The 26,282-nt window shown below is 40.2% G+C and overlaps 1 protein-coding gene across 1 annotated transcript in view; it reads left to right on the top strand.

Moving 5' to 3' along the window:
• The window catches only part of TRPC7 (transient receptor potential cation channel subfamily C member 7), a 184,505-nt gene that overhangs the window by 48,341 nt on the left and 109,882 nt on the right, over positions 1 to 26,282 (top strand). The window contains exon 3 of the mRNA XM_049868664.1: positions 20,230 to 20,412. Coding sequence (XP_049724621.1) covers positions 20,230 to 20,412 — 183 coding nt within the window. The remainder of the gene's footprint in view (positions 1 to 20,229; positions 20,413 to 26,282) is intronic.

Genomic DNA, 26,282 nt, shown 5'->3' with positions numbered 1-26,282 from the left:
ACTGAGGGGGCATGCCCCAAATCTGCCCCAAGGCACACCATACTGTGGTCCTCATCTGGTTACTTGTCATTCTCTCTAGCAAGACCCTAAGTTCCTCAAGGGCAATGGCTGTATTTTATTCAGCCATTCAAAGGTCTGTATTCCCAGTACCTGACACACAGTGGGTGCTCAAATATATTTGCTGAGTTAATTAACACAATCCTTGAGTTACTAATGTTCTTTGAAAGACAGACCCTGTCCTCTTCAGGCAAGCCTCTGAATCCATCAAAAGGGAGCTGTTAACAAATCAACAAGCAAAGAAATCCATTACTTCTGGGACTTCACAGATGTCATGTTGATGTGCTAAGAGCCCCTCACAATGTTAGTAGCTGCCAATTAAAAAAATACAATTTTTTTTTTTTAAGTAAACCAAAAATCAGGTTGGAAACCCAGGTGGCAACCGAGGTGCTCCCAACAACACCTGGCTAAGGGAGCGACACACAGTCACCTGCAGATTCTGTCCTGCTGCTTGCACCTCCTACCTGAGGACTCACACAGGGCGAAGCTGGGGAACTTAATCCTTTGAGGGGATCTGTCAGCTTGTTAGACGACGCCCTGGAAGATCAACCCGCAAATAGTCAAGTTAACCATGTTTATGCTCTCTGATAACCTACAAAGCACAGGTTATCATAATGCTAGTTGATACTTGTTAAACAATATAACCTATATTTTTTTATAAATAATATATAGGTTATATTATTTAATTTACTCCTTGCAACAACTCTAAAAGAGAGAATATTATCACCCCATTATACAATGTAATTAAAGCACAGAGGTGATTAAGTTATACCCTCAAAATCACACAGCCAGTATCAGCAGAGCTGGAATTCCAACCCAGGCACTCAGATTTTACAGCCCAAGTGTTAAATCACTCCGTCATCCTTCCCATGCAAAAACTCATCAGGCCTGTGATCAAAAATTCTAAAAGCACCAATGACACCCCAAAAATCTTCTCTCCCAAATCCTGAAACTTACGACACAGAGACTCCTTTGGCAAACACAAGGAGTAAGTTTGGGATGAATAAAGGAAGACCTCCTGTAGAGAGCAGATAAAAACTCAGGGAGGCAGTGGGTACCACTGGCAGAGTTAGGGAGTTGGCTCTTTAAGAGGGTCAGTGGGCAGGAAGCCACCCCGGTCCCATCCCATTCAAACCTGAGGGCAAAATCCTGGGCTTTGAGGACCAAGGGGCTGTCTGAATTGCCTTGGGAAAGCTGAGGAGAGAAATGGTGGCTTTCTGTCTCATGTACTGGACTTGAGCCACCTTCCTTGGATCTGAGTTCCTAAGCGGAGGTTAAATGCTGAAGGACACCTGCTTCTTTTGATCCTTTGGAGCATAAGCTTATCGATACAGTGAAGGTTAATGAAACAATTAATTGTATGCATGAAAACTAAGGCATGGATTGAAGCTTTTCAATTTTCGTCTGCAATAATGAGCACCAGGCTCAGGCTCTTGCCCAGCATTTCACAGCCATTAATTATTTCAGTGATGCCAGTTACAATTAATAAGAATGCAGGCATGTATGTTAAATCTTAACATTTAGAGTTTTCTCCTCCATCATCTGAGTAGAGGGATGTGCAGCAAGGAATGGAGTAGGGCAAGATGCAACTCTGAGGTCCATGCTTAGCTGGAAGTACTGACCAGGACCTGTGTGCTCAGCACTGTGCTGTATGGCCCGCCTGCGTGCCCCATGGAATCACCACAACATAATATGTCAGTCCTATAGGAAGCCACTATCTCTCACATCATCCCTGAGAGCTCACACTCAAATCCCTGCAAGGCTCCTCGTATCCCCCAACTCTATCCTCATTCTCCCCTTTCTTCATCTTCAGACACTTTCCACTTCACCCTCTTGAATTCAAGTCCTTCAGCAAAATCTCCCATGTCCTTGACCCTTTCTTGCTTCACTTTCTTGCTCTGACTAAAGATGGGCTCTTCCTTAGACACAGCAGCCCCTGCAGCCTTCTCAAGTGGGGCTGGCTCTTCTCCCTTCACCCTCATACCACTGGGCCTGGAGATGCGATGGTGTCCCCTTGCTGTTCCTCACCATTTGAGGAACTTTCTCCGTCTCTCCTCCCTAAGAATGTCCGGCTTTGAATCATATTAATCAGATTGTATCACCCACTACCCCTCATTGTTGCAGTCTGTATCAATTGGTCACTCTCTGTCATTTCCCCATGATTTCTGTTCCTGAGGTTTAAAATTTTGATACTTTAATATGTATCATGTATTTTATCCTTCCAGCACCATGGCTCAGTTACATGGACTCCCCTCCTTAGTGAACTTATCCTCCATCCCACCTTAGCCATCCATTCCCACAAGCCTACCTGAGCCTATACTAATCACAACCAGTAAATGCAACCCCTCCATAATCTAAATTTCACACATCCCACTCTCTGACCACCAGCTCCAACATTTTTTCATCTTCCTCCAATACCCTCAAACTCTGACAATCTTTCATCTCCCCCCAGGACCTCCAACTCACTCATCTAACCATCTTTTCACTTTCCCTCACCCCTTGGATGTCCTCTCTTCCCTTCATACCAGCTTTAATTCCATGTACAATCATTATAACCACTGCCTTGTATACACCTTCAACTCCTCTGCCTCTCTTCATTTTTGTACTCACTTGGCAAAAACACAACCCTGGTAAAATCTAACTCTCTACCTATTATTCCATGTAAGTTCTCAGAGAGGTGAATGTGGGAGAGAAAAACATTTTAGATTTATGACTGTGGACCTCAGGTGGGTTCTTATTACTCTCCATCAATCATATCCTGTCTCTCTAATCCATTCATCCTTATATTCTCCTAAAAAACTATTTGAAACTTCCTTTCCTCAAACTTTTATCACCTCCTCCCCTATTTTTACCCTCACCTGATAATTTTTATTCCTGTTTACTGAAAAAAGTTGAAGCAATAGGAAGAAAATGTCTACAGATCTCTACCTCTAATGCATCCACCTACTAGAATCCTCACCCACATACTCAACTTTCCCTCCTGTTACTATAGACAAACAATATGTGATGCTATCTAAACTCATTTATCCTCTTCTACAGTAGATCCAATCCCTGCTCACGTATACTGGTTAACTACTGGACTAATATAATGATCTACTGATATTATATACAGTGATAAACATAATTATCTACTGGAAAATTTGTCAGCACACAACACGTTATGGTTTGCCCCAACAAGAAAGAAAACAGGGAGGAAAGAAACGAGACAGGGAGAGAGGGAACAAGATAAGGAAGTTTCTCTTGACCCTACTTCTAGCATCATCTACTGACCCAATTCTCTGCTCTCCTTCGCAGTAAACCTCCTCAAAAAAATTGTGTGTATCACTGTCTCCAATTTATCTCCTCTCATTCTCTCTAAACCCTCTCTATTCTCATCCTCCACTCTTCCAAAGCTGATCCAGTGAAGGTGATCAATAACCGCCAAGCTGCTAAATCCAATGGTTAATTCTCAGTGCTCCACTTACTTGGGGATAATAATACTATCAGCTTTATAGGATAGTTGTGACCTTTTACTGAGATAATAAAATGCTTAGAACACTTTTATTCTAAGTATATTTGTAATTATTTCTTAAACAAACTCAGCCTAAATGTCAAAAATATAAATACTTCCCTAGTTTATAGCATGCACTAGTCTGTTGATTTATTCTTGTTTGTATTTCATTTGGAGCTTTTGATAAACATTCCTCCCCCATAACTGAGTCCCTGAAGAGAGGGGAGGGGGAAGTGGGTTTGATGCCCACACTCTTTTTTAATCTAATTTATAAGGTCTCCATTGAGGAATGAGTGTTAATTATCCTGTATTCTGTGGGTGACTCAACAGCATCAGTCTGAGAAATTCATTTAACTTTTGACCGACCAGGGTAATAAGCTTCTCTCTCTTCTGATTGAAGTTTGTCAGTAGCTTTGATAAAGCTGGAGTTTTCAACCAAAGTGAAGTGAAGTAATAATTTCTTGAAATTGATGCTTCTGTACCATCAACGTATCACGTTCGATGGGGTGGGCTTGTCTTCTGTGTTGGAGCCAGAGAAACATCTCAAAAAATAAATGACTTTGTAAGATGTAGGGACAAAAAAGAAAGAGGAGAAACTCTGGGCCAGTTGAGAACCAAAGAATCTCTGTTAATATATGTGTTGAGCAGAGTACAGGAAATAAATGGTGGGTGAATATTCTAAAAACTGCCCAATATATTGATCAAATAAAAAGTTCTGAGTTTGTAAAGAACACACACGGATGGCAGATAAGCACATGAAAAAATGTTCAATATTATTAGCTGTTAAAACCCATTACCATTGAGTCAATTCTGACTGGTAGCAACCATATATGACAGAGTGGAACTGTCCCATAGGGTTTTCAAGGAGCGGCTAATGGATTCAAACTGCTGACCTTTCAATTAGCATTTGAGCTCTTAACCACTTCACCAGTAGGGCTCCTCATTAGCTATTAGGGAACGCAAATTAAAACCACAATGTGAAAGCCAGCAAAAAGTTTGTTGGCAACAGCTTTTCTTAGAATAATGCTTTTTAAATCTTCAAAGCAATGTTGTTGAGCATTGTATCAGCCATCTTAATAAATGTATCTCATTAGATGTTCATCAACAATCCCTATTTGCAGAAGACATGATGGTCTATGTAGAAAAGCCCCAGGAAATCTACAAAAGACCAATAAGTGAGTTTAGCAAGGTCACAAGATACAAGGTCAACATACAAAAGTCAATCATATTTCAATATAATATTATTGAACAATTAAAACTAAAATGTTTTTAAAATATCATTTGCAATTGCTCAGAAAAAAAAATTTAAGTATAAGTCTAAAAAAATGCAGGATCTTTATGCTGAAAACTATAAAATACTAATGAAAGAAATCAAATACCTAAATAAATGGAGAAATATACCATGCTCATGAATTGGAAGACTCAACATAATTAAGAGGTCAGTTTTATTTAGCATCATTTCAATAAAAATTCCAGCAGGATTTTTTTTTTTTTTTTTTGGATATGACTAGGCTGATTCTAAAATCTATATAAAAAGGAAAGGAATGAGAATAAGCAAAGTAATTTGAAAAAGGACAAAGTTAGAGAACTCACAATACTTAAGACTTAATATAAAGCTACAAAAACTGAGACAGTGGGTATTAGTAAAAATGATAGACATGCAGAACAAGGAAACAGAATACAGAGTCCAGAAACAGACCCATAAAATATGGTCAATGATTTTTGACAAGAGTGAAAAAGCAATTCAATGGAGAAAGGATAATCTTTTTTAAAATGGAACTAGAACAAATAAATATTATACCTTATACAAAAATTAACACAAAATGGTTCACAGAGCTAATGTAAAACCTAAACTATAAAATTACTAGAAGAAAACATAGGAGCAAACATTTGTGACCTTGGATTAGGAAAAGATTCCTTAGCTATGCCGCCAAAAGTGTGACCATAAAAGAAAAAAATGATAAATTGGACTGATTAAAATTAAAAACTTTTGCTCTTTGAAAGACGCTGCTAAAAGAATGGAAAGATAAGGCACAGACTGAGAAAATATATGCAAACCCTATATCTTGTAACAGAACTGTATCCAGAATATATAAAGAACTCTCAAAACTAAATAATAAGAAAATAAACAACCCAACTTTTAGAAGAAAATTGGCAAAGAATTTAAATAGATATTTTATCAAAGAACATACACAGATGGCAAATAAGCACATGAAATAAATGCTCAACATCATTAGCCATTAAAAAAAAAATTGCCATCGAGTCAATTCCGACTCAAAGAGACCCTATACGACAAGAGTAGAACCGCCCCTTTCAGTTTCCAGGGAGTGCCTAGTAGATTCGAACTACTGACCTTTTGGTCAGCAGCCATAGCTCCTAAAGCTCTTAACCACTATGCCACCAGGGTTTCCCATAAGCCATTAGGGAATGCAAATTATAACCACAATGCGATACCACTACACAGAAAATAAACTGACAGTACGAAATGCTGACAAAGATGTGGAGCACCTGGAACCCTCATAATTTGATGGTATGAGTATAAAATGGTATAACCACTGCAGAAACAGACTGGCAGTTTCTTACAAAGCAATCCCATTTTGAGGTATTAAAGAAATAAAAACTTATTTTCACACAAAAAGTTGTATGTGAATGTTTGTAGGAGCTTTATTTATAATTGCCCAAAACTGGGAACAACCAAATGTCCTTCAATGAGTTAATGGATAAACAAACCATGGTACCATACAATGGATGTGAAATCAGAAGAAATGAACTATTGATGCATGCAAGAACACAGATGAATCTCACAGGCATTATGCTGAAAGAAGTCAATCTCAAAAAGTTTCATACTACCGATCCCATTTATATGACATTCTGTAAAAGACAAAACTCTAAGGTCTTTTCTTTCCATGCCCAGCATGTGCCTCATGGTCCCAAGAAGCATCGGAAGTATATAGCAGCTCCAAAGTATGTTTTGACTGATGTGTTTGCTCCTCATCTACCTACAGGCCCCATAAGATGAAATAATGATGCCACCTCATCATTTTCTTAAGGAACAGACTTGAATATGCTCTGAAAGAAGATGAAGTAAAGAAGACCTGAATGCAGCAGTTCATTAAGATGGAGAGCAAGGTCTGCACTAATATGACCTACTCTGCTGAATTCATGGATATCATCAACATTAAAAAGACCAGAGAGCACTTCTGTCTAATCTATGATACCAAGGGTTACTTTGCTGTTTATCATATTATACCCGAGGAGGCCAAGTATAAGTTGTACCAAATGAGAAAGATCTTTGTGCACACAAAAGCAATCTCTCATGTGGTGAGTCATGATGTTTACACCATTGATTGATCCCTTGATCAAATTGAACAACACCATTCCGATTGATTTGGAGACGGGCAAGATCACCAATTCCAACAAGTTCAACACTGGTAACTGGTGTCTGGTAACTGGAGGTCCTAACACGGGAATGATTTGGCTTTTTCCATTTTTTTCACATGGTTCATACAAAAGATGCCAATGGCAACAGCTCTGCCATCTGGTTTTCCAACATTTTCATTGTTGGCAAAGGCAGCAAACCTTAGATTTCTCTTCCCTGAGGAAAAGGCATCTGTCTCACACTTGCTAAAGGGAGGAAAGAAACTGGAAACCAAATACAGCAATGGGTGAAATGACATATAGGCAACACAAATGGAGAGCAATCTCTGACTAAAGATTACATACAATAAAAAAAAAAAAACACTCTAGGGACTGAGAACAGATCAGTGGTTGCCAGGGTTAAGTGTGGGGGTAGGATTTAATTTCAAAAGAACACTATGAATCTATACATGTGTTAAAAATCATAGAAATGTTCACAAAAAATGTTAATGTATGTAAATTAAAAAGTTTAAAAAAGAGAAAAGGGTAAAAAAAAAGTCAACAAGCTTTCTCAGAGACATGGTACAGTTGTGTTGGCTAAGCTACTTTACCCTTGAGCTCCAGTTTTCTCATCTGTAAAATGGAGTCAATAATAAGTCCATATGAAGATTAAAAAAGATCATGCATGCAAAGTGCTTGGCACGGTGGCTGACATATAGTGAGCACTCAAGGAAATGTTAGTTTTTATTATTTGTTCTAAAGCATCTCACATATGTTAAGTTGCGCCAACTACACAGGTGCAAAAGGAGAGATTTCTGGCCTCTAGATATTTATGATCTAGTTGAGGAGAGTCAAATTTACAACTTATTTAAGAGTTTGGAGTTGTTGTAGCATAGAATGAGAGACTTTTAGCTGGACAGCATTTTATCTTGATGACTACTATCTTCATTTATAGAACATTGAAGCAGATATTTGTATGGTATGCCCAACATAGAGTTTTGTCTTCTGTTATACTGGTGGTAGACCCTTTCCTGTCCTCCCCTTTAGGCTGGAAGTTCCCTGAAGACAGAAAACATATCCTACTAATTACTATGTCCCTCACAGTAACTAGAACTAAGGTTTAAATATAAAATGAAAAAAGGGCAGGAGGATGGTAAGGAGAAAAGGAATAAGAAAATGAGATCGTTTCATGCTTGTCAATTCACGAAGGATGTGGGACTGATTCCTCCCTAAGTCTATCTATATGCATTATTTACCAAACCACCCTCTAGTTTTCATATTGGCTTGTCTCAGTCAGATCCTCCATTGAGAGCTGTTAACAAACCATCTTTCTCTACCCTTAACTAAGTATGCAGAAAAGATAAATAAATCGATAAAAACAGAACAAGGACTGACATAGATGTTAGAATTGGCATACAAGGACATTAAGACAGTTGTCATGGCTGTATTCCATATATAAAATTGTTAAGTAGCAGTTCCAGTCACCATGGCACCTTAGATACACACACCACAAAAACCCTCTGACAATAATGACTCAAGAAGCTAATTAGACACAAAAAAACAACCTCGGATCCCAGAGCATCAAACAGAGAGTTGAAGAAACAGACTGAGTACCAACTGGAATGAGAGACAGAACGAGGTATAGTCATTTTCCGACAGCATTGAACAACAACCCAGAAAAGCAACCACACAGAGAAGACATCTGCTGGCATAGATTCTGTGCACACAACTCTAGAAAGAAATGACAAGATGGGCAGGATGTGCCCAGGGACCAGGCACACCTGAGGGGGAAGCACAGGAGTGGTATAGCTTTGAAACCAGGGAACTACTGGGAAGTGCCCCTAAAATGTCTGAGATGAAAAATACACTGGATGGAAATAACAGAGGTTTAGCAATTGTAAAAGAAATAATTAGTGAAATTGAAGCATAGGAATAGAAATTATCCAAAATGAAACACAGAAAGAAACGTTAATAAAAAGAACAGCATCAGTGAGCTGCAGGACAATTTCAAGCAGCCTAACACGCATGTAATTAAAAACGCGTGTAATTAGAGACCACGAAAAAGAGGAAGTGGGAACACACATACACAAAATACTCAAAAAAATAATGGCTAAATTTTTTTCTAATATTGATGGAAACTATAAACCCAGAGTTTCAGGAAGCTCAATGAGCCCCGAGCACACACGCTTCATCAAAGAATACATACAGATGCAAACACATGAAAAGATGCTCAACATCATTAGCCACTGTTGTTGTTGTTAGGTGCCGACGAGTTGGTTCCGACTCAAAGCGACCCTATGTACAACAGAACAAAACACTGCCTGGTCCTGCACCATCTTCACAGTCGTTGTTATGCTTGAGCCCATTGTGGCAGCCATTGTGTCAATCTATTTCGTTGAGGGTCTTCCTCTTTTTCGCTGACCCTCTATTTTGCCAAGCACAATGTCCCTCTCCAGAGACTTATCCCTCCTAATAACGTGTCTGAAGTATGTAAGATGAAGTCTTGCCATCCTTGTTTCTAAGGAATATTCTTGCTGTATTTCTTCCAAGACAGATTTGTTGGTTCTTTTGGCAGCCCATGGTATATTCAATATTCTTCGCTAACACCATAATTCAAAGGCATCAATTCTTCAGTCTTCCTTATTCATTGCTCAGCTTTCAAATGCATATGAGGAGATTGAAAATACCATAGCTTGGGTCAGGTGTATGTCATTTCTTTCCAGAGCTGTTCACACAGAATCTATGCCACCAGCTATGCTCTCTGTGTGGTTGCTTTCCTGGGTTGTTAGTCTTCAAGGTGACATCTTTGCTTTTTAATACTTTAAAGAGGTCTTCTGCAGCAGATTTGTCCAACGTAATGCATTGCTTGACTTAATGAGTGCTGCTTCCATGGGTGTTGATTGTGGATCCATGTAAAGTGAAATCCTTGACAGCTTCAATCTTTTCTCCATTTATCATGATGTTGCTTATTGGTCCAGGTATGAGGATTTTTCTTTTCTTTAGATTGAGATATAATCCATACTGAAGGCTCTGGTCTTTGATTTTCATCAGTAAGTGGTTCAAGTCCTCTTTACTTTCAGCAAGCAAGGTTGTATCATCTGCATATCACAGGTTGTTAGTGAGCCTTCCACCAATCATGATGCTTTGTTCTTCTTCATATAGTCCAGCTTTTTAAATTATTTGCTCAGCATACAGTTCAAGTAAGTATGATGAAATGATGCAACCCTGAGGCACGCAGGGTTTAAACCACGCAGTATCTTCTTGTTCTGTTTGAACAACTGCCACTTGATCTACGCACAGGTTTCTCATGAGCACAATTAAGTGTTCTGGAATTCCCATTCTTCTCAATGTTACCCATCATTTGTTACAATCCACACAGTGAAATGCTTTGCATAATCAATAAAATACTTGTAAACATCTTGCTGGTATTGTCTGCTTTCAGCCAAGATCCACCTGGTATCAGCAATGATATTCCTCGTTCCATGTCCTCTTCTGAATCTGGCTTGAAATTCTGGCAGTTCCCTGTCGATGTGCTGCTGCAACTGCTTTTGAATGATCTTTGGCAAAAGTTTACTTGTGTCTGATACTAATGATATTGTTCAATAATTTCTGCCTTTGACTGGGTCACCTCCCTTTGGAATAGGCATAAATATGGATTTCTTCCAGTCAGTTGACCAGGTAGCTGTCTTCCAAATTTCTTTGCATAGACAAGTGAGCGTTTCCAGCATTGCACTCATTTGTTGAAACACCTCAATTGGTATTCCATCAATTCCTGGAGCCTTGTTTTCCCTAGTATCTTCAGTGAAGCTTGGACTTCTTCCTTCAATATCACTGGTTCTTGATCATATGCTACCTCCTGAAGTTACTGAACGTCGACCAGTTCTTTTTGGTACAGTGACTTTGTATATTCCTTCCATCTTCTTTTGATGCTTCCTACGTCGTTCAGTATTTTGCTGACAGAATTCTTCAATATCGCAACTGAAGGCTTGAATTTTTTCTTCAGTTCTTTCAGCTTGAGAAATGCATGTTCTTCCCTCTTGGTTTTCTAAATCCAGGTATTTACACATGTTATTATAAAACTTTACTTTGTCTCCTTAAGCCACCCTTTGAAATCTGTTCAGCTCTTTTACTTCATCATCTCTTCTGTTCGCTTTAGCTACTCAGTGTTCAAAAGCTGGTTTCAGAGTCTCTTCTGACATCCATTTTGGTCTTTTCTTTCTTTCCTGTCTTTTTAATGACCTCTTGCTTTCTTCATGTATGATGTGCATGAGCCACTAGAGAAATGCAAATTAAAACTGTAAGAACATACTGCTACATACCCGTTAGAAAAACCAAGCCAAGCCCAGTGCTGTGCAGTTGATTCCAACTCATAGTGACCCTACAGAACAGAACAGAACAGAACAGAACAGAACAGAACAGAACAGAACAGAACAGAACAGAACAGAACTGCTCCATAAGGTTTCCGAGGAGTGGCTAGTAGATTCAAACTGCTGACCTTTTGGTTAGAATCCAAGCTCTTAACCACTGCACCACTAGGGCTCCACATACCCATTAGGACAGCTAAAATTAAAATAGTGATCATATCAAGTTTGGCGAGGATGTGAGGAACTGGAGTTCTCATATATTGTTGGCAGGAATGCAAAATGGTACAGTCACTTTGGAAAAGTTTGGCAGTTTCTTAAAAAGTTGACCACTCATGGATAAGAAGACTCAACATTTTGAAAATGTCAATTCTACCCAAAGCGATGTACAGATACAATGTAATCCCAATCCAGATTCCAATGACATTTTTTAAAGAGATGGAGAAACAAATCACCAACTTCATATGGAAAGGGAAGAGGCCCCAGATAAGTAAAGCATTACTGAAGAAGAAGAAGGACAAAGTGGGAGGCTCACACTACCTGGTTTTAGAACCTATTATACTACCACGGTAGTCAAAACAGCCTGGTACTGGTACAACAACAGATACACAGACCAATGGAACAGAACTGAGAATCCAAACGTAAATTCATCCACCTATGAGCAGCTGATATTTGACAAAGTCCAATAAATGCAGAAAAGACTGTCTCTTTAACAAATTTAACAGTTTAACAAATTTGTTCATTCTTTTGGCAGTCCATGTTATATTCAACATTCTTCACCAACACCATAACTCAAAGGCATCAATTCTTCTTTGGTCTTCCTTATTCACTACCCAGCTTTCCCATGCATATGAAGCGATTGAAAACACCACGGCTTGGGTCAGGTGTACCCTAGTCCTTAAAGTGACATCTTTGCTTTTTAACACCTTAAGGAGGTCTTTTTGCAGCAGATTTGTGCAATGCAATGCATTGTTTGATTTCTTCACTGCTGTTTCCATGGGTGTTGATTGTGGATCTGAGTAAAATGAAATCCTTAACAACTTCAACCTTTTTCTCTGTTTATCATAATTTTGCTTATTTGTCCAGTTGTGTTCATAGCAGCTTTATTTGTAATAGCTCCAAACTGGGAACATCTCAAATGTGATATGTTCATACAAAGCAATAGTAGTCAGCAATAAAAAGCAATGAACTACTGATATATAACAACATGGGTGAATCTCAAAACAATTATGCTGAGTGAAAAAAGCTAGGGGAAAAAGAATACACGGTGTGTGATTTCACTGATTTAAAACTCTAGAAAATACAAACTAATTTTTGCAAAAAAAAGATCAGTTGGTGGGGGGATACAGGGAAGAGCAGAAGAGGGTTTCAAAAGAGCATAAGGAAACTTTTGGGATGATGGATAGATTCATCACCTTCACTTCTGTGATGGTTTCAGAAATATATACATATTATCAAATTGCATACTTTCAATATGTGCAGCTAATTGCATGTCAAGTATACTTCAATGCTGTTGTTGTTAGGTGCCATCTAGTTGATTCCAACTCGTGTGACAGAGTAGAACTGCCCCCATAGAATTTCCTGGGCTGTAATCTTTATGGGAGCATATCACCAGGTCTCCTATAGAGCCACTGATGGCCTTTCAGTTAGCAGCCCAGTGCTTAACTGTTGTACCACCAAGGCTCCTTATACTTCAATAAAGCTGTTAAAAAATGCACTCCAGCTATGAAGTAGAGATTGGACTACAGTGTAGCCTCAGAGTGGAAGCAGGTCTACCAGCTAAGATATAATGAGAGAATGGTGGCTTAGACTGGGCTGGTGGTGGCACAGATGAAGAGAAGTGAACAGATTCAGGATGTATTTTTGATATATGGATTAGATCTAGAGTGTGTGAAAAATAAAAATAAAAATTTCTCCTGTATTTACTGGATTTCTCCAGTATTTTCTGTTCTCCTCTTACTCATAGACCAGTCCTATTTCCACTCTATTAATTAAAAATCAAAAAGACAAGAGATCAGGAGTTTAAAATCAAAATGAGGCTGTATAACAATTACAAAAATAGCTAGCTAGTTATTGGTTTTATCTTTATTATCAATTATTACTATGATCTAGGTTTTGATTTATTTGCAGTATTTATTATTCACTAAACTAAGCATTGGAAACCCTGGTGGCGTAGTGGTTAAGTGCTACGGCTGGTAACCAAAGGGTCGGCAGTTCGAATCCACCAGGCGCTCCTTGGAAACTCTATGGGGCAGTTCTGCTCTGTCCTATAGGGTCACTATGAGTCAGAATCAACTCGACGGCACTGGGTTTTTTTTTTTTTAACTAAGCATTTTACATTATTTTGGTATAGAATTCTCCCAATGATTCCGTGATGTGTATATTATTACAGAAGTGAAACTGAAATGCAGAAAAGTTCAAATGGTTTGCTCAATTTCCCATAACTGGCAAGTAGTAAAATAGGAGTTCAAACCACAGGTCCTTCTAATTGCAAAACCTGTGTGCTTACATATTATACTCTAGAGTCTTCTGAAGTTTCAAATATCCATATCCCTGCCAATCTTTATTTCCCCAGTTAATTGAGAGTCAGCTCAAGTGAGCCTTTAGGTTTTAGCGTGTGTTAAACAGAAGGGAATATGCTGCTCACCAAGAGGCAAAATTGTGTGAGAGAAGAGAACAGAATTTGAGTCAGACCAACCTGTTTTGAATCTTGGCTCTAGCACTTAGTAATGTCATCTTAGACAGGTTCACTGTCCTGATTGGCTTAAAAAGTATTTATTGAGCACCTATCATGTTCTAGGAGATGTTCTAGGGTCTAGGGATACATCTGTGAACAAAATAGAAAAAAAAAATCCCTGCCCTCAGGAAGCTTACATTCTAGTGGGAGATGTGGACAATAAATAAATAAGTAAAAAATATACTACATCAGATGGTCATAAGTATTAGGAAGAAAACAAAAATATCAAGGAAGAGTGATTGGGAACAGAGGAGGTTACAATTTTTTTTTAAAGACAGTCAGGGAAGGCTTCACTGAGAAAATTATGTTTGAGCAAAGACCTGAAGGAATTGAGAGAGTTGTCCATGCAGATATCTGGGGAAACTGCATTCCAAGGAAAGGCAACAGTCATACAGAAGTCCAGTTCATGCCAAGTGTGTCTGAAGAATGGCAGGGAAGCCACTGTGGCTGCAGTAGACTGAGTGAGGGGGAGAGTCACAGGGAATAAATTGAGGAAAAAATGGGAAGGCTAGATAATGTATGTTCTTGTAGGCCAGTATAATGTCTTGGCTTTTATTTGAGTGGATGAGGAACAAGTGGAGGGTTTGAGCAGAGCAGTGCTATGATCTGATTAACTTTTTCAAAGTATCCCACTGACTACTGTGTAGAGAATAGACTATAGGGATCAAGGGGAGAATCAAGGAGACCAGTTAGAATGATCCCAAGAGTACACCATACCATTCTCCACCATCTGCACTCACTCCTAATCTAAAAGTTGGTGGTTGGAACACACCCAGTAGTACTGCAGAAGAAAAGGCCTGTCAATCTGCTTCCATTAAAATTACAGCCAAGAAAATCCTATGGAGTAGTTCTACTCTGAAACACATGGGATTGCCAATAGTTGGAATTGACTTGAACATGAAGTCATTTTATACCTGCCGAAGCATTTGAAAACTCAAATACTCCAGGTCAGCCATGTCAATGCCTTTCATTCATTGCTCAGACCTCTACTGAGTCTCTCCTATAGCTCAAGCACTGTGTCTGATGCTGAGTAGTCTAAAATGGATGGGACATAATCTCTGTCTTCTGATCTCACAGTCTGGAGTAGAGACAGACAGCTAAGGTGTGCTGGACTGTGGCCAGCCAAAGACATGGCCAAAGAGTCATTTCTGAGGTCAATTTGGCCAAATATAGGAAATATGCTTCCCAGGATAACATTCCCTAACTTGTTTTGGGTTATAGTTTGCCAAAAGAAACACTTATATACAACTGGGCTTTCAGAAATGAAGAATTCATTATTCTCAAAAGGTCATCACCATCAACTATGGTGATGAGCTGACGCCAAGGTGTCTATTGGGCTCCATCTTGTTCTCTTCTCCACTCCTGACCCAGTTTCTCTTCTATTCCTCATCCAGGTGCTTAGCTAGGGACTCACAGATGCTGCAGGCAAATTCTTCTCCAGAGGGGACAGCTTCCATAGACTTCTCCATGAGCTCTCTTTGTGGTCCCACTTTGATAGCTTTTTGGATTTCCTTTCAAGCTCCCATTGGTCCACCCACACCCTGGCTGCAGAGGTCCTAGATAGTGACTATTTCTTTGGTACTCCAAATCAATCCCCCTTCCAGATCTTTTCCTCAGCTCCTCCCTTATTTGTGTAAGGTCTAACTCCTACAATAAATCTCTTATTACCATTAAAAAAAAAAAAAAAAAAACTCTTGGGCTAGTCCAAGCAAGAAATGATGATGGTTTGGACCAAAGTAAAACAGTGAATTGGTGAGAAGAGGTCAGATTATGGATACATTTGGATATCAGAGCTTTCGGGATTTGCTACTGAATTATATGTGGGGTTTGAGAAGAGGAGAAGATTCAGGGATAAATTCAAGATTTTTTTAACCTGAGTAACCAAAAGGATAGGGATAAATAAAGAACACTAGATCCAGAGTTCATTTTTAAAGACTGAAATGCTTATTATACATACAAGTAGAGATATCAAGTCAGCAAGTGGATATATGAATCTCAAGGTCAAGGGAGAAGCCTGAACTATAAATATAAATTTTGGAGTCATCAGCATATGGATCATATTGAAAGCCACTACACCAGAAAAGATCACTAAGGGAAGAAGTGTAAGTAGATAAAAGGAGAATTCCAAGGACTGGGCATGTCTTTGGAATATTCGAACATTAATAAGAGGTCAGAGAATGAATCAACAAAGAATTCAAAACAGTAGTCATTCAGGAATAAAAAACACAGTACACTGCTGGAAGCCAAGTGAAGAATGTGTATTAAGGAGGAGTGAATGATCAGCTACAGTCAAAGCACTTGACAGGTCATATATGATGAGGGCTGAGAACCAACCACTGAATTTAGCAACATGAAAGTCATTTGTGACCTTGACAAGAACAGTCTCAATGGAGTCAGTGGGTGTGAAAGCCTTATTGAATGGGACAAAAAGGCAATTGGGAACAATAAGTGTAGATAACTCTATTGAAGAGTTTTGCTGTAAAATGAAACAAAAAACTGGACTAACAGTTGGAGGGGGAAGTAGGGTCAAGAGAAATTTCATTTTAAGACAACAGAAATAACAGCATGTTTGTATGCTGAGCCTGTAGAGAAAGGGGGGAACTGACAATGCAGGAGAAAGAAAGGGAGATTGCAGGAGCCATGTCCTTGAGTAGACCTAAGGGGATGATATCCAGGGTACAAGTGGAGAAGCTGGCCTTAGATAGGAGCAGGGGCAGTTCCTGCAAAGTAGCAAGAGGGAAACAGAGTACATGAGCACAAATGCATGAAGGCAAATATATATGATGATGTGAGAATGTACAGTTTCTCTTCTGATGGCTTCTATTTTCTCAATAAAATGAGATACAAGGTCCTCATCTGAAAATGAGGAGAGGAGAAGGTATTGAAACATTTGTTTGAGAAAGCAGGAGAGGAAATTTCCCAGGAGCACTAAGGACCACTTAAGGTTGGTGCTAATGAGTTTAGAGCACGGCCAATCAGTGCAGTTGTGAAGTCTCTACCCACATTTACTGTGCAGCGGCAGAAGAGCAGTGGAGAGTTAGACTCAACCAAGTACGGCTTTTATCCAGTAAGGAGAGTGAAATAAGAGCAAGGGAGTTGATGATATGTGCAGAAATTATTATAATGATTGACCATGGAATTTAAGCTTTTTTTTTTTTTTAAGGAGGCAGGCAGGGATCTAAGGGAGATGAAAACTAGTGAAAAGGTGGCATATTCAATGGCTTGTAGGCCTGGTGGAATCAAAAGATTGCTGGAGGAAGTGAGCTAGACATATAGGAGGTGTTGCTCAGAGGGAAACTTGAATTTGGGGTTATGGAGGAGCTTCAGTTATTGGGAATAACTAAGAAAGTGATGGATAAAAGCCATTGGAAGAGAAGCAGTCAAGGAAGCAAGAGGGCAGAAATAACGGGAAGGTCATTTTCCTGGTTACTTAAACTACCAAGAATAACAGCAGCAGTAATGTTGGTGAGGGTGACAGTGAGCCAGGAGCTAAAACCTTCAAGGAATGTGGGAGAGTGACCCAAAGATCAGTTAAGTAACTAAAATGAGGAAGAGAAGTAGATTTAATTCATTAGTTAATTTCTCTGAGTCTCAGTTTCCTTATCTATAAATTGGAAAAGTAACAGATCCTCCATCAAGGAGTTTTTATAAGGACTGAGTGAGGTGGCGCAGTTAAAGCACCTGTCTAGCCATCACACCCACTGGGGCTGGCAGACCTCAGTGTGTAGGAATATTTTTTACGAAAAAAAAAAAAAAGCATAACTCAAGTCTTAGGTGTGTGTCTCATCTACCTTCGACTACAGCTGAGGAACCAGAGTGTGCCTTGGGAGGTTCACTGACCTCTGGGTTGACCCAATAAATAATAATCATCATAATTCACCGAAGATGCTCACCTGTGGCACTCTCTGGTAAGCATGGGCCTGGCCCTGGCCCACCCATCTGCAGCCACATCCATGTCATCTCCTTATCTCTGCAGGGCCAGCTTGTCTGTCTCTGCCAGCCATCTGCAGACACCAGAAGGCTTGCTGCCTTCCAGCCTGAGTGTCTCATGCAGAAGGCAAAAAGTAAATTCCCTGCTTTGGTTATACTGGTATGTCTGCCCTTTTTATGGCCAGGCTGGCTGAAAAAGCCCAGGGAAGTGAAAGTCTGTAGTGAAATGGGAACATTCTCTTCTGAACTGCACTGAGCCCATAAATGTGCAGAGGCTCTGAGGCAGTACAATCTAACTAGCTCCTGGCATCAGGAGATTGGGCCAAGGGCTGGCTCCAGCCCTTTCCACTTCTCTCCCTGAACCCATCCATTCATTCAGCTCTAGACAGGCATTTCCACAAAGAGATGAGGTCTGGTCTAGTCAACAGGGCAGTATCCATTTTACCAGGAACAGGGGACTTCTTATTGTCTGGAAACAGACAATCAAGTTGATGGGACAGAGGGCAGAGACTCAGGGAACCTGAGTTGCAACAATGGGGCTGCTAGAGTTGAACCAGCCCACGTGGTGGGGCAACCCACTTGTCCATTTTGTGAGCACAGTGTCCCTTGAATCTCCCAACTGGATTCTCAGCTCTACAGAGCATCTTAGCCTGGACAAGCTCTGAGCAAGTTTTACTTAGCATTCCTCATGCCCAGGCAGGGTCCCTAGTCTTCTCCACCCCAACACTACTCAAAGACCATATTTGCCTTGTTCACTGCTAATTTTTAATTGCCTGTTACCAAGTGGGCCCTCAAGGATGGATGGATGGGTGGATGGTGGATGGTGGATGGGTGGATAGATACAGGTGGAGGTTAGGGGTGGAGGAAGCATACAGCATAACTCTTCATGTCATGACCCAGCACTGAGCTAGGTGCCAAGACCTAGAAGGTTCCTAACAATCCTACCTGAATTTTTTTCCACGATAATCTGTCTGAGCTGATTTTTCTATCCAGAATTTCTTGAAAACCCCTTCTTCCTAAACTGTATACCAAATTTAGGGGTAGCCACTCACATCTGAAAACATTTTCTTGATCCTTTTCCTAGCAAACACATTTAGTTACCCCTTTCTCTAAAGTATCATTTTGACCCAACAGCCCTGGAAGAAGACAAGAATCACTGCTAATTCACAAAAATGGCTGAGCTTCTGTAGCTTGCCAGGCTCCTGGCTATTTGCTGAGGAATCCAGCAAAACTGCACTCCGTTTTGCCAACTACTGTTTAACACTGAAAGTGACATTTGGCTTTTGCGTAGTTTCTGATCATCTTATTTCACCTAAGAAACCAGCAAGGAAACATTTAGGGGAAAATGTTTTGGGGGAGTGGTGGTATGAGGGTGACAGAGACATTCTTTTGTCCAACATTTTGGATCATTATCTGGAATTTAAGCAGTCTATTTGGAGAGAGAGATGTTGGCATGTCACTAGAAAAGGAAGTCAGCCTCTTAAAGATAATTCAGAAAGATATGTGTATAGAGGGGAAGAGAGAAATCCAGGGACAACTTGTTTAAAATAAATAAATAAAAAGGTCAAGGTCTAAAAATGTTTACTCAGCAGACAGATAAATTATTCATTTGTTGTACAAAAAGGACTCGTGGCGAGAAAAGATCTTGTTAGGTTCAAATTATGTTTGATTTTTAAATTTGTAATTTTTAAGTAGATTTTGAAACATAAAAGGAAAGCACACCTGTGTACATTTGTTATTTTATTTAGCATATTAGGCATATTTTTCCAAACTTCCTGTGTGAAACAGTCACCGTTTTAGGTTGGTGGTAAGCAAGTGAAGTGCTATTTCCACCAGTCTTAGAAGTTCATGTTCTTATTACTCCTCCATCCCATGGCTCAGATTTAGGCCCAGAGAATGGCTGCTTTGAAAGAGCCCAGGAGAGGCTTTGGCAGGCATCAGAATCACCTTGAGAGCAAAGTTAAAAGGCAGATTCCTGGCCCCACTCCCAGGAATTCTGATTCAATAAGCTTGGTGTAAGGCCTGGGAATCTGCAATTTTAGCACGTACCCAAGGCGACTTTAATGTAGGTAGCCCATGGACACACCTTGACAAACACTGGCCTAGAGAAGAAGGTCCTCTAGATTGTTTTGTGAAGAGAAAGTGTCTTGCCTTCTGAATTCAGCACATCCTGTTGGTTCCAACGCACTCAGTAAGCTCACACTTGGTGGACAGTTGATGATCAACACTGCTGTGCTGGACAAGCCAATCTGTGGGACTCGGTGTGACACACCCCTGATTTCTCTTTATTCTGTTAGAACGATTACAGGAAGTTATCTATGCAATGCAAGGATTTTGTGGTGGGCGTGCTGGACCTGTGCCGAGACACAGAAGAGGTGGAAGCGATTTTAAATGGTGATGTGAACTTCCAAGTCTGGTCCGACCACCACCGTCCGAGTCTGAGCAGGATCAAACTCGCCATTAAATACGAAGTCAAGAAGGTAAGCTTCCCCACCTCTCCTGGCCTTCCTGCTGCACTGAGCTGCTGGCCTCGCTTTATGCTCATCCATATTTTATGTCCCCACAAAGTGACTGTGATGACACCAATTACCCTACTTCTCTCTAGGCAGGGAACTGCCAGCTTTACAGGACTGCTTAGAACCCCTCTCACCACCCCTTCCCAGCCTCCATCCCCAGCTCAGCAGGAGAGAGAGAGAGGAACAATAGTTATTCCTGACTAGGTCCTAAGCCTGGAGAACAGAAGAGACTTTCTAGTCTCCAAATCACTGGCAGGGACCATGTCACAGAGTGCCCCCATCACCTGGCAAACCAGTTCCCAAGTGTTCATGAGACACACAGCACTCAGGTTTTTCAACAGCATTTATTGAGCTTTTTTTCTGTGCCTAGGAACTATTTGGGCAGAAAATGGTTTAGTGTAGAGGTTTTGTGGGACCCATGGACCTGGGAGGCTTAGAGAAATTTTACTCCAAAGGCATATAAAATCCTTGGTAGAAAGCTCAAGTAGACCTTCTCGAGAGTGAGTTCATCCCACCTTCTCCATCAATATCAAGATGTCTTTAATGGCCTTGCTGCTCAGTAGCCCTCAGACACACAGTGGCTGGTCAGGTTGAAGTCTAAGGAGTAAAATTCAATTATGTTTCCACTTTGGATCTACTCTGGAGTCTTCAGAATCTGCTCTAATATTAGATGATATCATTTGTCCTTCTAAATACTGGAAAGCTCCAAAGATCCATGTCTTTAAATATCAATGTGTTTTCCATATAAGCAAGATGGCTGATCAATCTTTGAGGGCTTTTTGTTTTTTCTCCCTCAGCTATTTCACACAGTCAAAATGGAATGATATTTTTAATGCCCCCAAATAAGCCTCTGAGCTATTCCTGCCTTCCCTGATTATCTTACTTTGGGTGGGGTAAACCAACTACCAATGAACAACATATATCTGTGGAATTCATCTAGAGAGAGATTCCAAGTTTGAGAAAATATTCCTACCCTTTTAATTTTAATAATAATCACAAATTTCAAGAAAAATAGCTTTTTTCTAAGACTCTGAGTACCAAAGATAAAATAGATAAAACACTGAAAAGGTAACCTCAGAGGTTAATATTAGAAAGCATAGAGTTGTTGGGGTGGGGAACCAGGATGCAATTACAAGCATGTTTTCTTAAGTCTGGAAAAATCATTTTTCAGCCTAACCCAAGAGCTCCCTGAGGTTTTTCTCCAAAACACAGCAATCACTTCCTGAAGCTGCTGAGATATCCATGGCCATGCAGTTCCAATGAACCCTGCTCTAAGAGGCCAGCAATGGTAAAAATGAGCCTGAGTTCCAAGAATCACAAGCATTTCTATCCCTCCCCAATCCAGAGTATCCTCCTACTTCCCAGCAGGAGTGAAAGATGAAGATGTCTTTGAAAACCCAAAGAACAAGAGATGTTTAATTAGCATTTGCAGATTTTACATTCACAGTTTTGGCTATTCATTGAGCAGTTTCAAAGGTCAGTCCATAACATGTAGGCATTCGTCATTTTTCTGAAACATAACTTCAAATCTCCTAGCAAAACTGTCATTGAGGGTAAAGTCACTCAACTAGTCTGGCTGCCACCCCACAGCTACATGTTCCCTCTCATTGTCAATTACCAAGTACACAACAGCCCTGGTAATGAATGAGAAGAAAAAGTGGAGCACTCCATGAACATGACGGGTTGGGCCAGAATAAAAACATTTTATGAGGGAAATTATTTGCTCTAGTGGTATTTGCCAATTAAAGGTGTCATAAAGGTCTCAGGAAATATTCATCATGAATGTCAAGTGTCTGCTGCAATCCATAGGTAGAAAGATAAAAAACGATCTGCATAAAATGTCAGCCTGGCTATTAAGTTCTCTCAAAATGGGTATACTATCATGCAACAGCAGACATACTGATAGTTTTCTTTGACATTTATCATAAATCACTAGTGAAAATACCTAATATTAAGAAGATTTATTATTTATAATAGACTTCTACTTTTAATCTATAAGCATAAGCATGCTTACATGGGTCCAATCTAACCCCAGGTCTTCGAGTAGTGAAATGACTAGCACCAAGTCCTATTAACAGATATATTGCCTCTTAGACCTCATGTATTTATACATGAGTCTTAAGATGGCAACATCAAACCATAAAAAAATCCCTATGGCTCTGCCCACATGATGTCAAATCAACCCATTAACTCAGAGACTAAAGCAAACTAGTTGTTTTTGGCAGTTCCACCAGCTATTAATAGGTGTTCAAATAAAAGGACTTTGTGTTCAAATAAATTTGGAGACCTCAAGTTAAGTGGAGTCAAATAGACATCTTTGCTGAAAGACATATTAGAGCCTTTAACACGTGTTGATACTCTGAAAGCAAAAGGGTACCATATGTATTACTTGACCACAAAGCTATTATCCTCATGGAACATCTAGTGAAACTAATTTTCCAAGTATCATTCTTTGGGAAATTCTAATGTAGAATTGGCCTATATGTCCATGAAATGAACAGATCTAAATAAAGTGGCAGCTCTATGTCCAGTCCAGCACCCTGAATCATGCCCTTCATTGGAATGTTTGCCTCTCTTCAGGCACTGCCCTAATGTCTGGTCCTCTGCCTGGCTCAGTCATGACACCGCCTACATTAGGTAAAGACGATTATCCCAGAAGGGCAAAAGGGACCACCTGGTAAAGGGAAACCAATCCTGGACTGGGTGTCAGGAGACCAGACTTCTGGTCTGATTCTTACACACTTAGTAGCCATATGATCTTGGGCAAGTCATTGAAGCTCTCTGGGCCCCATTCCCTGTCTGTAAAATGGGCATATAAGCTTTTGCTTACAGTTTTTTGTAAACTTTCCCAAATGAAATGATAGAAAATATGCTTGGGAAACTGTAAGGTTCTGTGCAGCTCAAAGGGTTAACATTATTGCTGTCATTCAATGATTTCTTCCTTCGTTGAGACTATGGGAATCTTTCTAGACCCATAGATATTACTTAGCTTGTCCTTCTTTGTTATCTCTCCAACCAATGCTAGAACTGTCCCCCTGAGTAAGGACATGGCCCAAAATTCCTCCCTGAAAGTCCAAAGTGTGAGGGTATGGTTTTTCTCCATGACCTCTGCTTTAAGAACACAGGTGGATGTGTTAGTTGAAATCTTAACCATGATGGTTGAAGTGCTGAAGATGTAGCTAAGAAAATTCTGAGTTTCAACCATGTCTCCATCACTTATTCATGGGGTCACTTGAGCAAGTCACTTAGTATCTCTGTGTTCCCTCTCTCCCTCTCTCCCTCCCCACAACCCCTGGGAATCATGCCTAAATATCCTTCTCAAAGGTGTTTTCTCCCCCTCACATCAATGCTAAATAAATGCTCCCAGGTCTTCCAGCCCCACCAACTGCGACAACCCAACCAGTCTCTGAATCCCAATTTAGACTCAGCTGGGCCTCCAGATGCACCTAAAAAAGGGAACCCAGTGTCTGGCACATGGTCAGTGCTTGGTGACCAGTAACAGAGACCCAAACAGAGTCCCCAACCCTTAGGGCTGCAGTTACCTTATCTAACAGAAGACACACTTCTCAGCTTTTCAGTCTCACCTCTTTCTCTCTCTCCTCTTTGTCCCCTCTTCATCCTTGGACTTACAGGGGTAATCTTTTCCTTTATTTCTCCTACATCATCTCTTCCTTCTTCCTGACTCTAGGTCTGCCTTAATGAGGATCAGGTGAATCTTGTATTCTCTGGAAGAGAACTTAACATGAGTCCTCCAGGCTCAATTACCAAAGAAGAATGGGGCAAAGATACCTAGAAAATCTCATTTTGCATGATAGAGGGCTTAACTCCACCTGTAAGGCAGATGGACCCCCTTGGACATAATTAAGCAAAGGTCTGGTACTAAAAAAAGCAAAGAGAAAAACACATTAATTTTTTTCCAAAGTATACTACCCTCATTCCAGAAAGTATGTCTGTGATCACACAGTATCATCAACAAGGGCCGTTAGTTTCAGCTGACAAACTGTTTTAACCACCAATTAGGAGCACCAATTATGACATGGAGCTCAGCCTGCTGGGGACCCAGAGAAGAATAAGCTGTGGTAGTGAATAAGCTGGGGGCAGGTGTACACGACTGTAACAGAGGTGGCCTCTGTACAAAGGAGTCTTTTAAGTACTTCACTAGCTGAGCAAAGGAGACTTCTTCATAGCAGTTACCCTCTTTCAGACTTTCAGGAGGTCCCATCTTGGGATATGGTTTGAGTCTCTGTTGCTCTTTTCACCCCATTCTTGATTTGGGAGATTCTACTGATGATTTTTTTTTTTTACTGATGAAACCCCCACTCTCTCCTCAGGAAGCAGCTCCACTCCCCTAGCCTTCTGGACCCTAGAACTTCCGAATTGCCTTTACTTGGCTCTGCCAAGCTCCCTGGGTTACTCCTAACTATGAAAACTAGTCTCACATGAAATAAAGACCTAGAATAGGACCATAGAGAGGGAAAAGAGTATGGTGTGATGAGGGCAACCATCACTAGCCCTGTCTCAGTAATATAATTCTCTTTTTCTTCATACTATTGTATTAAGGAAGTGATACCATCTGTGATTTTCATTCATTTATACATTCATCATTTAACAAACATTCACTGATCTCCCACATCACTGCCTCTGTGCTGAGCACCAGGGATACTGACTGAGAAGACCAAGACTCAGATCCAGGCCCTGCTCTGAGGGGCTCATGTAGCAATGGAGAAAGATGTGTGAAAAAAGGGTTATGCTGCTGTCTAAGCATGGCACACAAGAGTGGAGAGGGGCAGCACGGAGGGGAAAGAAGCACTGACCAGCTCTGTCTGCGACCTCAGGAGAAGTTCCCAGAAGTAGAAATGCTTGTGACAGGGCTTAAAGGATGAGACAGCGCTAAATGGGATGACAGCTAAGGCAGAGAAAAAGGTGAGGGCAGACAACTTAGGCAGAGAGATGAAAGTGAAAAGTCACAGACACCTGAGGAAGAGTAGCATATTCAGTGAATATATTTAGAGTGTTATGAATATTTCCCTTTTGCTGTATCATTGTAGAGGAAGAAACAAGCCGGAAAGGTTGTCAAGAACCAGGCCCTCACAGTGTTACATGTAATGAATAGGCACTTGGACTCTATACTACCAGCTCTATCCAGTAGAACTTTCCAGTAGAACTTTCTGTGATGATAGAAATGTTCTATTCTCTGTTGTCCAACATGGTAACCACTAGCCACATGGGATTAATTATCACGTGAAATGTAGCTAGTGTGACTAAAGAACTGAATTTTTAATTTGTAAAAAATCTTTAATTGATTTAAATTTCAATAAATAAAATTCATATTGGATGGTGGTTATATACCTTCATTATGCATTCAACAAGCTTTCACTGAGTGACTATAAAGTATGCTGTGCTAATCACTGGGAACATGGTGGTGAATGAATATGACATGACCTCATCTCTCATAGGAGTTTTTAAGTCTAAGGGGGAAGACAGACATTGATCAAAACATCACAAAAATAAACAGTACTGTTGCAATGTATTGAGTGTTATAAAGGAGAGAAACATGATAGTATAAGAACTTCTAAAGGTAGATGTGAACAAATCAGAGAGATCAGGGAAGCTTCTCTGAGGATCTGATGCTTGTTCTGAGCGCAAAAGAGTAAACAAAAAAAAGTTAACCAGAGGTGGAAGGGCATTTCTGGCAGCCAGAACAGTGTGTTCAAAGGCTGTAGTGAGAAGAAACATGGCTTAAAAGGAGAACTGAAACAATCAGGTCCACAATACATGGATCCTGACAGAATGGAAGAAAAGTGGAACAGAATGTCAAATTCCTAAAAAAAAAA

The sequence above is a fragment of the Elephas maximus genome, chromosome 2 (assembly GCF_024166365.1).
Source record: "Elephas maximus indicus isolate mEleMax1 chromosome 2, mEleMax1 primary haplotype, whole genome shotgun sequence".
Taxonomy (NCBI): domain Eukaryota; kingdom Metazoa; phylum Chordata; class Mammalia; order Proboscidea; family Elephantidae; genus Elephas; species Elephas maximus.
This window is presented reverse-complemented; position numbering and strand designations above follow the sequence as displayed.